The 14,087-nt window shown below is 34.9% G+C and overlaps 1 protein-coding gene across 1 annotated transcript in view; it reads right to left on the minus strand.

Annotated features, from left to right (window-relative positions):
* Positions 1–3,880: 3,880 nt before the first annotated feature.
* LOC126427032 (zinc finger protein 721-like) overlaps positions 3,881–14,087 on the minus strand; it is a 233,444-nt gene continuing 223,237 nt past the window's right edge. Inside the window, exon 6 of the mRNA XM_050089208.1 lies at positions 3,881–3,959. Coding sequence (XP_049945165.1) covers positions 3,950–3,959 — 10 coding nt within the window. The 3' untranslated portion in view covers positions 3,881–3,949. The remainder of the gene's footprint in view (positions 3,960–14,087) is intronic.

Consider the following 14,087-nt stretch of genomic DNA (forward strand, 5'->3'; position numbering starts at 1 on the left):
ACTCCTTACCCTCTCACTTAAAACCCAGATCCTTTCGTCTTTCCCTCTCCTTCCCTCTTTCCTGACGAGGCAACTGTTGGTTGCGAAAGCTAGAATTTTGTGTGTATGTTTGTGTGTCTATCGACGTGCCAGCGCTTTCGTTTGGTAAGTCACATCATCTTTGTTTTTAGATATATTTTTTTTACCCCACGTGGAATGTTTCCTTCTATTATATATATGTGTGTGTATATATATATATATATATATATATATATATATATATATATATATATATATATATATATAATGTAATACAAAATGTTTGATCAGTGACACTTCAGATTGCAGCAAGCATATAATTCTTCTCTCCATGTATTTATAGGCAAATCCATCTGGATTCTAAATATTTTAATCTGAGATTTCTCTAGACAAATGTCAGCCAATAGTCTGATATCTAATGTGAAATACTTAACAATAACTGATTTAATTTTATTTTATTATATCAGTTGTATACTAATGTTCACAAACATATACTATGTAATGAGAAAAGATTTGATGCTTGTCTGGAGTTCATGAGAATTGATATTCAGAAGTGTAGCTGTTATTCTTGCAGACATCTGCTCTCAAATGGAATCTGGATTATTTATTATTTATTACGTAACAAAGAAAAGCATAAATCATACCTATGGAATAACTGTACCAAATGTTTTGTCCCAACTTTTGATCCATTCAAATGTAACCTGTCGCACTCCAGCCTTTGTCTTAACCTATGATGGAACTTACCTTTACCGGTGTCCTACTATCTTTGGCGTCTCATCTGTTATTGCTACATCATGTCTAATGAGGTGATGATTAATGAGAAGTATATCAGCTGATAAATGTGCAGTATTTGTTCTGGGAACAACCTGTGGTTACATAAATTTCCAATGAAAATTGGATTGTTTGGATGCATGTGGCCATGCAGCTTACTGTCTCTGCTAGATGATGCAAAAAGAAATTTTGGAAACAACTACATATAAGCTATGAGGACATGGTGATTTTGACAGTTGTTGTGGGTAAATCCTTCTGTCCATCCTTGTAGTTTCCTGACCAGAAATACTCAAGTTCAGTTACTCTTAAGTCTGAGTTTAACTTCTAAGGGAGTACGAATGTTAGCCACTCAGGTAATACAGTGGTTGATGTAGTTTAATAGTTGAAAACTGACATGATTTATCCGTGTAAGTTGATGTCTGCAAAGCTGACAACTAATTCCTGTCTGGCATGAAAATGGAATTGGGTTAATTTTTTTTAATGAATAAATGAATGCAATAGACAGTTAGGTAAACTATGACATGACATTGGAACACATTGTTTTCCAATAAAATTTGTTTCCTTTGACTAAGGAACATATTGTATAAGTTGACTGGCAACTACTCTTACATAGAATTTTGTACAATGATATACTGTCACATGCAACATGGTTCTCAGTAACCACTCATTACCAATGCTCTCTTCTTTCAAAAGAAATATATTTACTTTAATTAAATTTACAGCTTATGGGAACAAAGTTATAACTAGCGATGTATTAACATACATTATACCATGATATACTGTCACATGCAACCTAATTCTCTGTAATTACTAGTTGCCAAATATTCTCAAACTTACTTCTGTTTGTTTATTTGAGCTGCCGCTTGAAATTATTTTGTTACATGTACTTTATGAAATAGTGCTTGGACTTAAAAAAAATTAATACTTTTCATATGCATTGTGAGTTGAGAAGAGAACATATATGATGCTTGAATGAGAATCCAGAAAATTAAACTTGTATATCTCAGACCTGTATCATACATAATTTTTAAAAAATGTTACATAATTTTCTTTTCTCATTTTCACACTTAACTTTCTTGTGTTTAGCAAATATATTGACGTGAAAGAAATTTCTCATCATGAGGTGAACGTCTTCACACTTACATGATTGGTCCAAAGAGACATTCCACATGGTTTATTTATTAATATGGAATATGCCATTACTTCATATGATACTTGTGTCCCTTATTTCTATATTTTCATGTTTATGTAGCAATTATGTTGAGTCTAATCCAGATATCAGAGGAAATTTGATCTTAATATTAAAATTTACAGTTACCTTGTCTCGTAGAGTGCATTGTTTACCCTTCGTTGATCAGGTAATAGGGAATGCTGGGGTTAATTTTCGGGGACTAGGAAGGGAAGCTGTGGCAAGTCTATTCTGTAGGGAATGTTGAACACACTTCTCCCTCTGGCGCCACAGTGAAGTACTGGAACAGTACGGATCCTGAGTAGGGGGTTCCAATTTTTGGGGGTCTGTCATCTTTCCTTCTTCCCCTCCAACACTCGAAATCCACAATTTTATTTCTTACTTCTCAGCGGAGTACCAAACTGTCCATCCCTCTATCCATTGACATAAGTCTCTATTGCTGAGACCCTTCTCATTTACCATGTCAGCTTTAATTGACTATTTTATAGGAGGAACTGCATTGTTAAATGTAACTATGCTCTGTAATACTATTTTTTTGTCTGATTTTGTTGTGTGTTGTCACCCAAGTGGTAATCATTTACTTATGTATTTTTTCTGCTATATATCTGCACTCAAAGTTGTGAACACTTGCTTATGTATTTTTGTGCCATACACCAGCACTCAAAGTTGTGAACACTTACTTATATGCTAGTATGCTTTGTCATGTCACTATATTCACTTAAACATATAATTGTCATGAGCAATGATTCACTTATACTAATATCTGAATGGCTCACTTAGAATATTACTAACATGCAACCACACTCTTGATGTCTCAATACCACTATATGTGACACTTACTGTGAAGGAAGAAGCAATGACTGTATTCCATAGATATTCATGAAAGTAATCGTTATATATTTCTAAGGATGGAAGTGAAACATTGGAAGTGTCTTGACAAATGAGAAATAGTAAGATTGGTCATTGGTCAGACATTTAATTCTACACAGCAGTCTGTGTACTGCAAACCTCAAGATTTTCTACAAAGCATTCTGCATACTGCAAACTTCAAGATTATCCATAAAGCAGTCTGCATTCTGAAAACCTCAAGACTTTCTACAAAACAGTCTGCATACTGTAAAGAATTATGTTTCAAGAATTAACCTACACTTTGTTATAATATTGTTTGGATAAACCAAAAAGCCTTGAGACAGTCTATATACTATAATCTGATATCTTATGTAAAGTACAGAGATTAGTGCATTTACACTTAGGAATTTTATACTAGTTTTGAGACTCAAAGTTACATGTTACCTCATACAGTTAAGAAATAACTCGTTCTTTCCTTGTATTATTGAGTAATAATTTTTGCATAATGCTTCATATTAATTTACATATTTAATCAAACACAGTATTTATCTGATAACATAAGTAAAATGCTTCTTCTACCAATTTATTGTAAAGTGTGTACTGTTACGTAGATCTATCAGAAAAGGTTTTGTTCAAATTTCAATTGTACAAATATTTTTGGGTGTGTTGAAACGTGATAGTCCATAAAAACCCACTTAAAATGTACATTCTCCAGTCTAATTCGGGATCACACATGCAAACAAAAAGTCGTAATATGTAATATGTCTGAAAAAAATCATAGCAACAAAAACTAACTATTATATTGCAATTACGTTAAAGTACAGAAGCTCTGTAAACGATGGGAATACTTTCTATGAAGGGAGCCTCTAGTAAGTAATAAAATATGTAAATACATTATTGCAATTACATATTCGAGAAGTTATACTCGAATCAAATCACAGACACAGGCTAATACAGAAATGCACTTGCTGTACAGGTGCAAACATACATTTATATATTTATTATTAGTTTTTAAATGTTTATTTTAATTGTTGTTGTTGTTGTGGTCTTCAGTCCAAAGACTGGTTTGATGCAGCTATCCATGCTACTCTATCCTGTGCAAGCTTCTTCATCTCCCAGTAACTACTGCAACCTGTTATTTAATCAAAAAACCATTTTAAACAATGCTGAGGATTGTTCGGAATTGTTTAAAAGATATATATAGTGTCACACATGTTGGCAGAGGAGGCAGTCTCGTTTTGGTGTTTAAGTAGTACGCATGTAGCTGCTTCATGTATATTGTAAGTACGTTGCAAATTATTGTAATATTTCTCAAGATGTTAATAAATAGCTTACTGAAATCAACTTCGATTTCGACATTAATTTAACTTAAGAGTTAAATTTCACAGTCTATACACAGAAACCCAGGACAATAGTGAAGATGGATCTGCACATTTGTATGATGAGTACACGAAGCCCCATTCTATAAAAATTTATGTAGTTGCAGAGTATTAGATAGATACTTTACGTTTATGTATTTGCAGAGTATTAGATTGATACTTTACAAGTGGGAATGTTGTGCTAATTAGTACCAAAAAAGCAAGTAGGACTCAAAACATATTTTTGAAACATAACCTCCATTATTTAAAATTCTTGTTATGTGTAGTCAGGTGCCAAAGAAGATCTATTTGTGATTTGTTTTGAAATGCTTTCCAACGAATCTACAAAACTATTAAAACCGGAAATTCATCTATCAGCTAAAGATCTTTGAGTGTGTAGGAAAGTCTCTCGATTTGTTTCAAATTTAGAAAAAAATTTTCTATGACTAAATCCATCATGGAAAACGCTTCAGATCAGAACATACTAAGCACCAGAATTTCTTGTGAGTTACATTTGTTGATTGCAAAGAGGGGTTTAGATCACACTGTGGGAGAAGAACTTATTATTCCTGCACCAGTAGTAATAAGTATTGCTTGACGAAAAATGTACAAAAAGAATAAATTAAACTCCATTAGCAAATACAACTGTGAACAGAAAAATTGATAAAATGTCGGAAAATGCGAATACAGCTGCCATTACTGCTCTGAAACAAAGCGAATGTTTCTCGTTGTAAGGTAAGATGAGAGTACAGACGTTGCTGGCCAGGCTAATTTATTAGCTTTTGATAATTTTGCGTTGAATGACAATATTTAAGAACAGCTGTTTTGCCAATCTTTGCTGACAGAAGCAACTAGCGAAGAGATTTTGAAATCTCTTACAAGTTTATGAAAGAAAATGAACTAGAGATGTTGAACTTGGTAGGCCTGACACCCTTGGTTCAGTGGACACATTGCAGCATACTTAAAGACGGTCTTACAGTTTAAGGTTCAGATGAGTGTATCAAGAAAACTCTTGATACTGTGGTAAAAATTGTCAGTTTTATTAAAGCAAGGCCTAAAAACTCGAGACTTTGGCATAGTGTGTGATGAAATGGGCAATGAACGTGCACAGCTCCAACTTCATTTCAATGTTTGCTGTCTGTCAAGATTTCTCAAACTCTGCGACAAACTCAAGATTTTTCTTATGGATGGAGACTGTGATGAAAAGATCCTACCTAGACTGTATGATTGATGAAAACTGATTGAAGTGATTGGTATATTTGCTGGATATTTTCAGTACCCTCAATGTTCTTAACTTTTGCAGAGCAAGGATTTTCACAAGTTCTTCATACAAGAAAAAGTAGACACAATGATAATGCAACTTCAGTGATGAGATCAAAAATGTGGAATAAGATTTATTCTCCAATGTCCAAATCTTTAACATAATGCAGCACTTCAGAAATCGTGAATTGTTAAGACAACAAGAAATTCAGCCTTCAGTTGCAAGGTAAAATTTTTTACTTTACATAGGTTTCGATGCCAATAATGGTCTCTTCTTTAGAACCTGTTTTAAGTATTTTATACACTATGTCCATAAATCTGTTAGCTGCTTTACTTGGCTTGGCAGGTACAAATTTACGAATCTTTAACATAATTCAGCGCTTAAGCGACTGTGAATTGTTCAGACAATAACAAATTCAGCCTTCATTTGCAAGGTAAAACTCCAGGATCCGAAGAAGATATCATTATTGACGTCGAAACCTAGGAAAAATAAAAAGTTTTACTTTGCAACTGAAGGCTGAATTTCTTATTGTCTGATTCTACAATGTATTTCCAGTCTTACAATAATTTTCTGGGAATTGACTGTCAAAACTGATGATAGAGCTGCAACTATAAAAAAATTTTGGCCTCCAGTCTCAGGTAATTTAAAACTGCATATTTTCCTAAACGTTATGCAAATAATTTTAATAAGTCAAATTGTGACCACTAATTTTCTTTAAAAGTAATTTTGTTTAAGACATTTATTTTTTCTACCACAAAACATTTTGTTTCAGTTAACAGTACTTGTCTCACACTGTAGTTATAAATTTTGTTCTTCATTCATATGAATGAAAAATCTGCTAATCTGACATATGGGAACAGTTCGAAGACTATCCATGTTCCTTTAAGGAACTAGTTCCCCAAAACTGAGGGTGAAATCCAATGGATCGTAAATCCCTCTAAAGAAGTTATAGAGAAAATGTCATCAAATGAACAAGACTCGTTACTGAACTATCATGTGACTAGACTCTAAAATCGTGTTTTAGAACACCACCACTGGTCCCATTCAGGTATGTATTCAGCAGGAGTATCGAACATTGCCAAATTTGCGCGGATACACTTGATGGGCTTTTTGACAATCTGTCTATGTAAATGAGCCTTCTCAACTTTACTTTTTATTTTAAACATAGGGACAGTACAGACTGAATGTAGATAGTGATTTGAGGCCAAAAGTAACCAGTTTTAATCCAGATATTGATTCTCCCATGGCAGATATAAATCTGGGCAGTAGACGTAAAAAAACATACTGTACAAGAAGGGTTGAAAAATATTTATACTCTTTTATAAAGAACAGATTTTTATATATTCACTTAGTTGTCACAAGAATAAGAAAATTCAAAATCAAATGGTCATGTTGAAAGAACTCAATGGGATATTTGACATTGTTTTTCCTCAATGGGAGAATCAGTATCTGGATTAAAATTTGGTATATGTGTGTGTATACATTTCAACGGTATATTTTAGTTACTGTACCTGAAATGACAGTTACATGAGACAAGAACCTAAGGCTCATGTTAATTACCAGATAATGAAAAACCTGCTACCTCATCCACTTATTTCGGAGATCATTTCTTATTGGGATCATATGTTGAAGTATTAAATTCCTAGTTGCCTGTTTGCACTAGATAGAGTGAAACTAATATTATTTCACAAAACTGAGAATTTATAAACATTTGATTAAAAATTGTTTGACAACTACAATGGAGCAACAGCAGCTCATTAGATTAGGTGTGACTGTAATACTGTAGGAGTTAGCCTGTTCATTAGATTATAATGGGATCACAGAAGAATTAGCACCTTAGAAAGCTAGAAAGAAAATATAATTTTGTGAAGTGTTGAATTTATATAAACTGAAAGTATTGAAAAATCTTCTTAAAAAGAGAAGTTGTTTCATTTTTTGCATTAAATTTTTCTGACTTTATGCAAAAAACCATAGCTCATGATCTGAAGAGCTGGAAACATATAAACTAGTGTTACTGTATGAAACTTTCTGGCAGATTAAAACTGTGTGCCAGACTGAGACTCAAACTCAGGACCTTTGCTATTCATGGGCAAGTGCTCTACCATCTGAGCTACCGAAGCATTACTCACGACCCGTCCTCACAGCTTTAGTTCTGTCAGTACCTTGTCTCCTACCTTCCAAACTTCACAGAAGCCTTCTGCGAATCTTGCAGAACTAGCACTCCTGGAAGAAAGGATATTGCAGATATATGGCTTAACTGCAGTCTGGGGGATGTTTCCAGAATGTGCAGATGGGCATTAACTTGGTGAAACGTAAGCCCAGAATTGCTTACCGTGAAGGGCAATAAAACATGGCGTAGGATATCATTTACATACCACTCTGCTGTCCAGGTGCTGCGGATGACAATAAAAGAGGTCCTGCTATGAAAAGAAATGGCATCCCAGACCATCACTCGTGGTTGCCAGGCTAAATGGCAGGTGACAGTTTGGTTGGTATCCCACCACTGTCCAGGATGTCTCCACATGTCATTATCCTGGAATTTCACTGAGAGGAGTGAAACTGTCTTCAGTGATGAGTCCCACTTTGAATTGAGACCTGATGACTAGTGAAGATGTGTCTGGAGGCAACCCAGTTAGCAGTGGAATACCAAGCTGAGTGTCGCCCACCATACAGACCAACAACCAGGAACTGTGGTCTGGAGTGCCATCTCTTTCCATAGCAAGCCCCTTTCTGTGGCACCCTTACAGAATAGCAGTACGTTGAAGATGTTCTGCCCCCCCCCCTTTTTTTTTTGCCCTTCATGGTAAGCCAACTTGAACTTACATTTAGGCAAGATAAAGCCTATCCTCACACAGTTAGAGATTCTGCTGCTTGTACTCATCCTTGCCAAGCCATGCCTTGGCCAGCAAGGTACCCAGTTCTCTCTCCAGTTGTGAACATGTGGAGCATTATGGGCAGACCATCCAAGTAGTTCATATTCTTGATAATATAACATGCCAAATGGATAGAAATTTACACAGTATTCCTTAGGAGGGTATCCAATAACTCTGTCAATGCCAAACAAAATAACTGCATGCATAAAGGCCAGAGATGGACCACCACATTATTGACTTGCTCAGTTTGTAAAGCTCTTTCTCTTGAATAAATAATCCAGTTTTTCTCAAATTGTAATCATTTGTGTTTCTGTATGTGTGCATCACATCGGCTTTCCAGTCCAATTGGATGATTTATTTGTGGTGATTTTTTTTGTCTTAAGAGTGCATTTTAGATGATGAATGTTAACTGCATTTGTTGTGAGTTGAAACGTAAGGGAAATGGATGCATAAGACTACAGGTGAGAGAAACAAAAATGGAGTCAAGTAATTTCTTTTAATACTTTAATGGTGCTAAATCTACAACAGGAATTGAAATCAAGAAAAAATTATTTTTTTGTTTATTGTAGTGCTTCTGCAATACAATTCTTTGTCTACAACAGTCATAGCCTGTGTTATAGTATAGCACTCTATATAAGTTTATCCAAAGTATATTTTATTCTGTGAGATAAGGGATATGACAAGTCTAATTTATAATTACAATAATATTGAGCTTCAGTATGCCTTTTCTTCATTTCAATCCTTGCTGTTAATATGGTACAGTTTCATAAACCAGGAAAAGTGTGTTTCCTTTTAGAATCCATTAATTAATTTATATTTTTATGCCACCCATGAGAAATATGTCGTACTGGAATTTGTTCTTCACACTGAAACTGTGTTTAATGAACATGAATCTGTTACAAACATAACGGCAGCCATGCATGCAATGCTGGCTTATTTTCAGCGAATTATTTCAGTGACTTTATGGAAATCAGTGAACAATACCTACAAGATCATTTGCATCCACAGTTACTGAGATTCAATTTACTTTCACACATGGAATATGCCCATTTAACACACCTGCAAAAATAGAAAACTTTTTCTATGTACTTCAATAAATACCGCAACTTCAATTCCCCCAGGACATTACAAGGACATACAAACATAACTGGTTTTAGTTTCTGTTGCCTGAAATTACACATATTACTGCAAGATCAAGTAATGCTATTTGTTCATGTGTTCACCTGCAAACTTAATTTAGTCATAGTTCTGAAGTAGCCTGTGAAATAGCTCACCAAGAACTTAAAAGTATTTATGGAGACACGTTTCATACATAAACATATTCTCCACATAGCTAAAACAACCACAGCATTAGTTAACATTATTTTGATGCTATTGCACCATTTGCAACAAATGATTGAGAATCATCAGGAAGAACATCCTTATATTTACCTATGAACCACATGAACAGTAATTATTTTTGCTCTGTCTGCTATGCTTCTGTTTAACATGATACGGTATCTGTCAGATATAGTTGGTACAGGGTTTTTCAGATCTGCAAGACATGAAAGGGAACAGGAAAAGACAGAGGTGTATCCATTACATGACTGCTCTTCCACCCAAGTCATTGCAGAACATTAGTTCATTAAATTTCGTAAGTGAAAGGACTTAGATCGACTATATGTGTGAGAAGTGAATAATGGCAGAGAAAAAGAAAATGTGTATGATTATAAAAACTAGAATAACAACACTGAGATGACAAATGTGAGACATTCCTCAGTAAAATTTCAGCAAATGATGTGAAGGATTGCAGTGCATGTTGAGGCAGTATGGACTCAATCAAAAAATGGAACATATTATGATTCTTTCAGCAGTTTTCATTTTACAGCCTCCTGCTCATTTTTAATGCTCCATATACAAAGCAATTTCAACAACATTAGAGTCTCTTGTTGTCACAGCACTGCCACAAGAAATTACTGCAGTGTTGCTGAAATTCACATTTGCTATTTCGCATAACATACAAATGTATATTTCATACTTGGATGGCAGTTGGGTCTGTGTGTGAGAGAGAATATTGCTGTGACAGTCATCTTAGTCTGAAAGAATCAAGGCATTGAGGTTGGAGGCGTTTTGAAAACAGAAGACAGATAAAATTCAGAGCAGAGGTGGCCAGATAATGATTCTCCTCCTTTAACTGTAGCAACAATTTTTAAACACACATATAACATAAACAAAATGCAGTCAAGAATGCCCAATACTGTGGTGTGTAGGTGACCAATATTTGGTGTTTTTCTCTCAAAGAGGCATACTAGGTTGAAACGTAGCAAGGTGTAGTGGATCCACTTGCTGTGGTTCCATTATTTAAACATTTTTCTTTCTTTTCTGATACCTTCTCTATACATTTGGCCTATGCCATGCTTAGTTATTATTCATGCCTATTTTCTTAAACTTTGTTGTACAATGTATTGTTTCCAGACCATTGATGATTACAGTACAATTAGTTTAGAAAATACATTTTATTTTTAGAGTCATGTGAACCACATGCTGTTCAAAATTTAAGCCCACTAATAATTTTTTTGTTTTAGAAATGACATACTTTATTTGAAGCCCTCATTCTTCTCTTTGAAACAATTTTTTCCTTTTTAATCTTAAAATGTAATCCTTTGCCAAATCTAGCATTTTAGTTTTATAACCACAATTTTTCTGTTTCCAGAAGTATATACTTGTACTTAAATAACTTGTTAGTTTTTGAAATAATCGAATTAAAAAATTTAACTTTGCAGAATATTCTTGGTAGACCAAACCTTTCACTCCTAAAACCGAATTATTATTTAAAAAAATACAAGGGCATCTGTACAGCAGTTAAACAAATTTAATTCACTGCCTAATGTGTTTATGTATTGTTTGCTTTTTGTCTTTTAGATCAATATCAAAATGTAACAACTTTATATTTTAAAAAGTTTGTAATATCTCTCTCGCAACTTGTATAGGTGTCATGCATAAATCAGCACTTGGGTGGTAGTGAACATTCAACCAATACAGTCACTCTGTTATTAGTTGCTATATAGTACTGAAAGAGCACATTTACTATGTTAGTTATCAGTGTTATCACTTGTGAATTTGTTTTACACCACTTATAGGTAGTACTATCTGTCAAAGTTACTAACTAAAAGCTGATAACATAATTTAGGAGTAAAGGAGGCCACTCACCAAACAGCATACATGTTGATTCATGTCCAAACATGCGTGTCACATAGTGCCAACTGGACACTCAATTGAATTTCTGCAGGTGAACTAGAGTGGGGTGGGTAGAGTGCATGAGAGATGAGGAAGCAGGAAGAGTAGATTAGGATGGGTAGCTAGGAACTCAGGGGAAGTTGTTTATGAATGTAATAGGAAAGGGTGACAGGTGAACAGGTACTGGAGGCAGCAGAGTGTGGTGCATGACGAAAGTGGTGTGTAAGCACAGATTGGGAGGGGATAACAAGACAGAGGAAGGGGAAACTGTTGGATGGAGGCTGAATGGACAGAAAATACTGCTATTGGTACTCTACTAAAAAGACAGCAATGGCACACATTTTCACAGTAAAAAGTGACATATAAAAGATGTCAACATAGTCCTTGACAGTGACAGTTCTGCCTCAACTGGCATAGAAGAAAGCTGTGGACTGCGCCTCATATTGAGCAGGATAGAGTTCAAATCATCATCTGACAAAGCAAATTCAAGTTTTGCATATCTCCCTTAACTGGTAAGGTGTTGGCCAGGATAGTTGTTTGAAAGGATATGAGCATCCATTCCCCAACTCATGTTTGTGGTCTGAGTCTGATGCTGTCATTGTGCACAGCAGTTTCAACAAGTGGTTTCAAACAAAATAAAGATTCAAGGGAATTCAGAAAGACTCATTGATGCACGTTGAGTAGGGGTGCTGCCTATCATACTAGAGACAATGTTCAGAAAAGAGTTTTGCAGAGTCTACAAACTGACTTTTCTACTTCTCCTCAATGTAGTTTAGTTGATTTCATAGCAAAGAGTATATCCAGGAGTAGTAAGTGCCTTATATTTCCATCATTATCCTGTAGAATACCTGCTCACTTCCAGCCACCTTGCATACCCTGAAAAGCTGAGAGAGTCATCCACTCCGCTCCTCCTCCCTCTTGCCACTCACAATACGGTATGTTCCCACATATGGGATACCGTTGTTGCAACCACCAGCTGATGGTGACTATTTCATAAAGATGATATACCTGTTAGGCAATAAGCCATGGGTGGAATAATGACCAGTAGCTCCACAAAAGAGATGGATCTGGCAAGAGCAGGCACTTTTGCAGGGGAAGCACCTGTTAAAACTAAGTTTTTGAAAACAGCCACAGGTCGCACTTAATATTTTTATTCACTTCTTTCTCTCTTTGAAAGATCAAGAACTTCATCAAAATGTACAATGTAAAAGATGAAAATTGAGATGTTATGGAAAACTTACACTGATGTTACATAAGTACATAATCTATTTCCAGTATGGTTACTGTCAGTCATCTTTAAATGCAATCTGTACTGCTGTCAACCAGCTTTAAATGTAAGTGATCGTACTAGAAATAGAATACATACTTTACATAACGTCAATGTAAGTTTTCATATTATCTCAATTTGTTTCTTTTACAATATATATTCTTATGATGCTCTTCTTCATTTGACGAGCGAAATCAGTAAATAAAAACTACTCAGTGTGACTTGTGTCAGTTTCCAAAAGTTTAGAGATGGATTTCGAGGAGACAGTGCCTATGAGCAAAAGACTACATCAATAAGTGGAAACAAATACCTCAGCGCCTTTCAACACAGCATTACAAATTTCTAGTTTCTGCAGAGATGGCAGAACTGATACTTATACAGGGTGAAGCAGTTGAGACAGGCCACCCAAAATCTATCCATAATGAGTAAACTTACTTATGTATGATTTTCATTAACTTGTAGCTGACTATTTGTGCATGTTTTCTGAATACATAAGTAATTTTTAACCTATATAACTGCTGAATTCTGAAATGAAGAATTTTAATATAACAACAAAAATTTTTCTGTGGCCTTGGAAAAACGGCATTATAAACCAGTCAAAAAGCCATTGTAAATAGCTGTAACAGACAATAAAACGTAACATAGAAAAATCTTATTTGGTACATTGCTTTTTCAATCACACAATCAACATATTTATGTTAACATCATGCTGTACTGTGGTTTTAAAGTAACTGTAAAGTTCTAAACAAAATGACAAATGTACTTGACAAAAAAGAAAACGTTTCTAAAAAGCCACTGCATTACAATGTCCTATCGGCTTATTGGTTTCACATGACAATCAAGTGCTTTTCTAAGTTTTGCTGGAGTCTTGTGTCTCCTGTCGGATGATAGATCTTTCATATGAGAAAATGACTTCTCAGTATTTACATAGGAAAATTAGGACATCAAAAACACTTAACTACGACAAAGTCCCTTTTTACTGCAACAAAATGGTCACCTTGTACAATTTTTGAAACAGTTGCAAGTTTGTCAACATCAAGAATTTTAAAACGCCATTTTACAGTTTTCTCTAACCAATTAACCCCATTTCCCTGGCACACTCTCCAATCTTCGCACTAAATCATCCACAATTTTCACTGACCTCATCAAAGGCTGTCCTGATTCTTGAAGCTGGCGGATCACTTGCGGCAGGAAACCAAACTCAGCTGCACTGAAAGTTAAGTAATTTCTCATTTCCAAACATTTGAGACATTTCTTTGCTGCTACAGTTGATGTTACTCCATCC

The sequence above is a fragment of the Schistocerca serialis genome, chromosome 11 (assembly GCF_023864345.2).
Source record: "Schistocerca serialis cubense isolate TAMUIC-IGC-003099 chromosome 11, iqSchSeri2.2, whole genome shotgun sequence".
NCBI lineage: Eukaryota > Metazoa > Arthropoda > Insecta > Orthoptera > Acrididae > Schistocerca > Schistocerca serialis.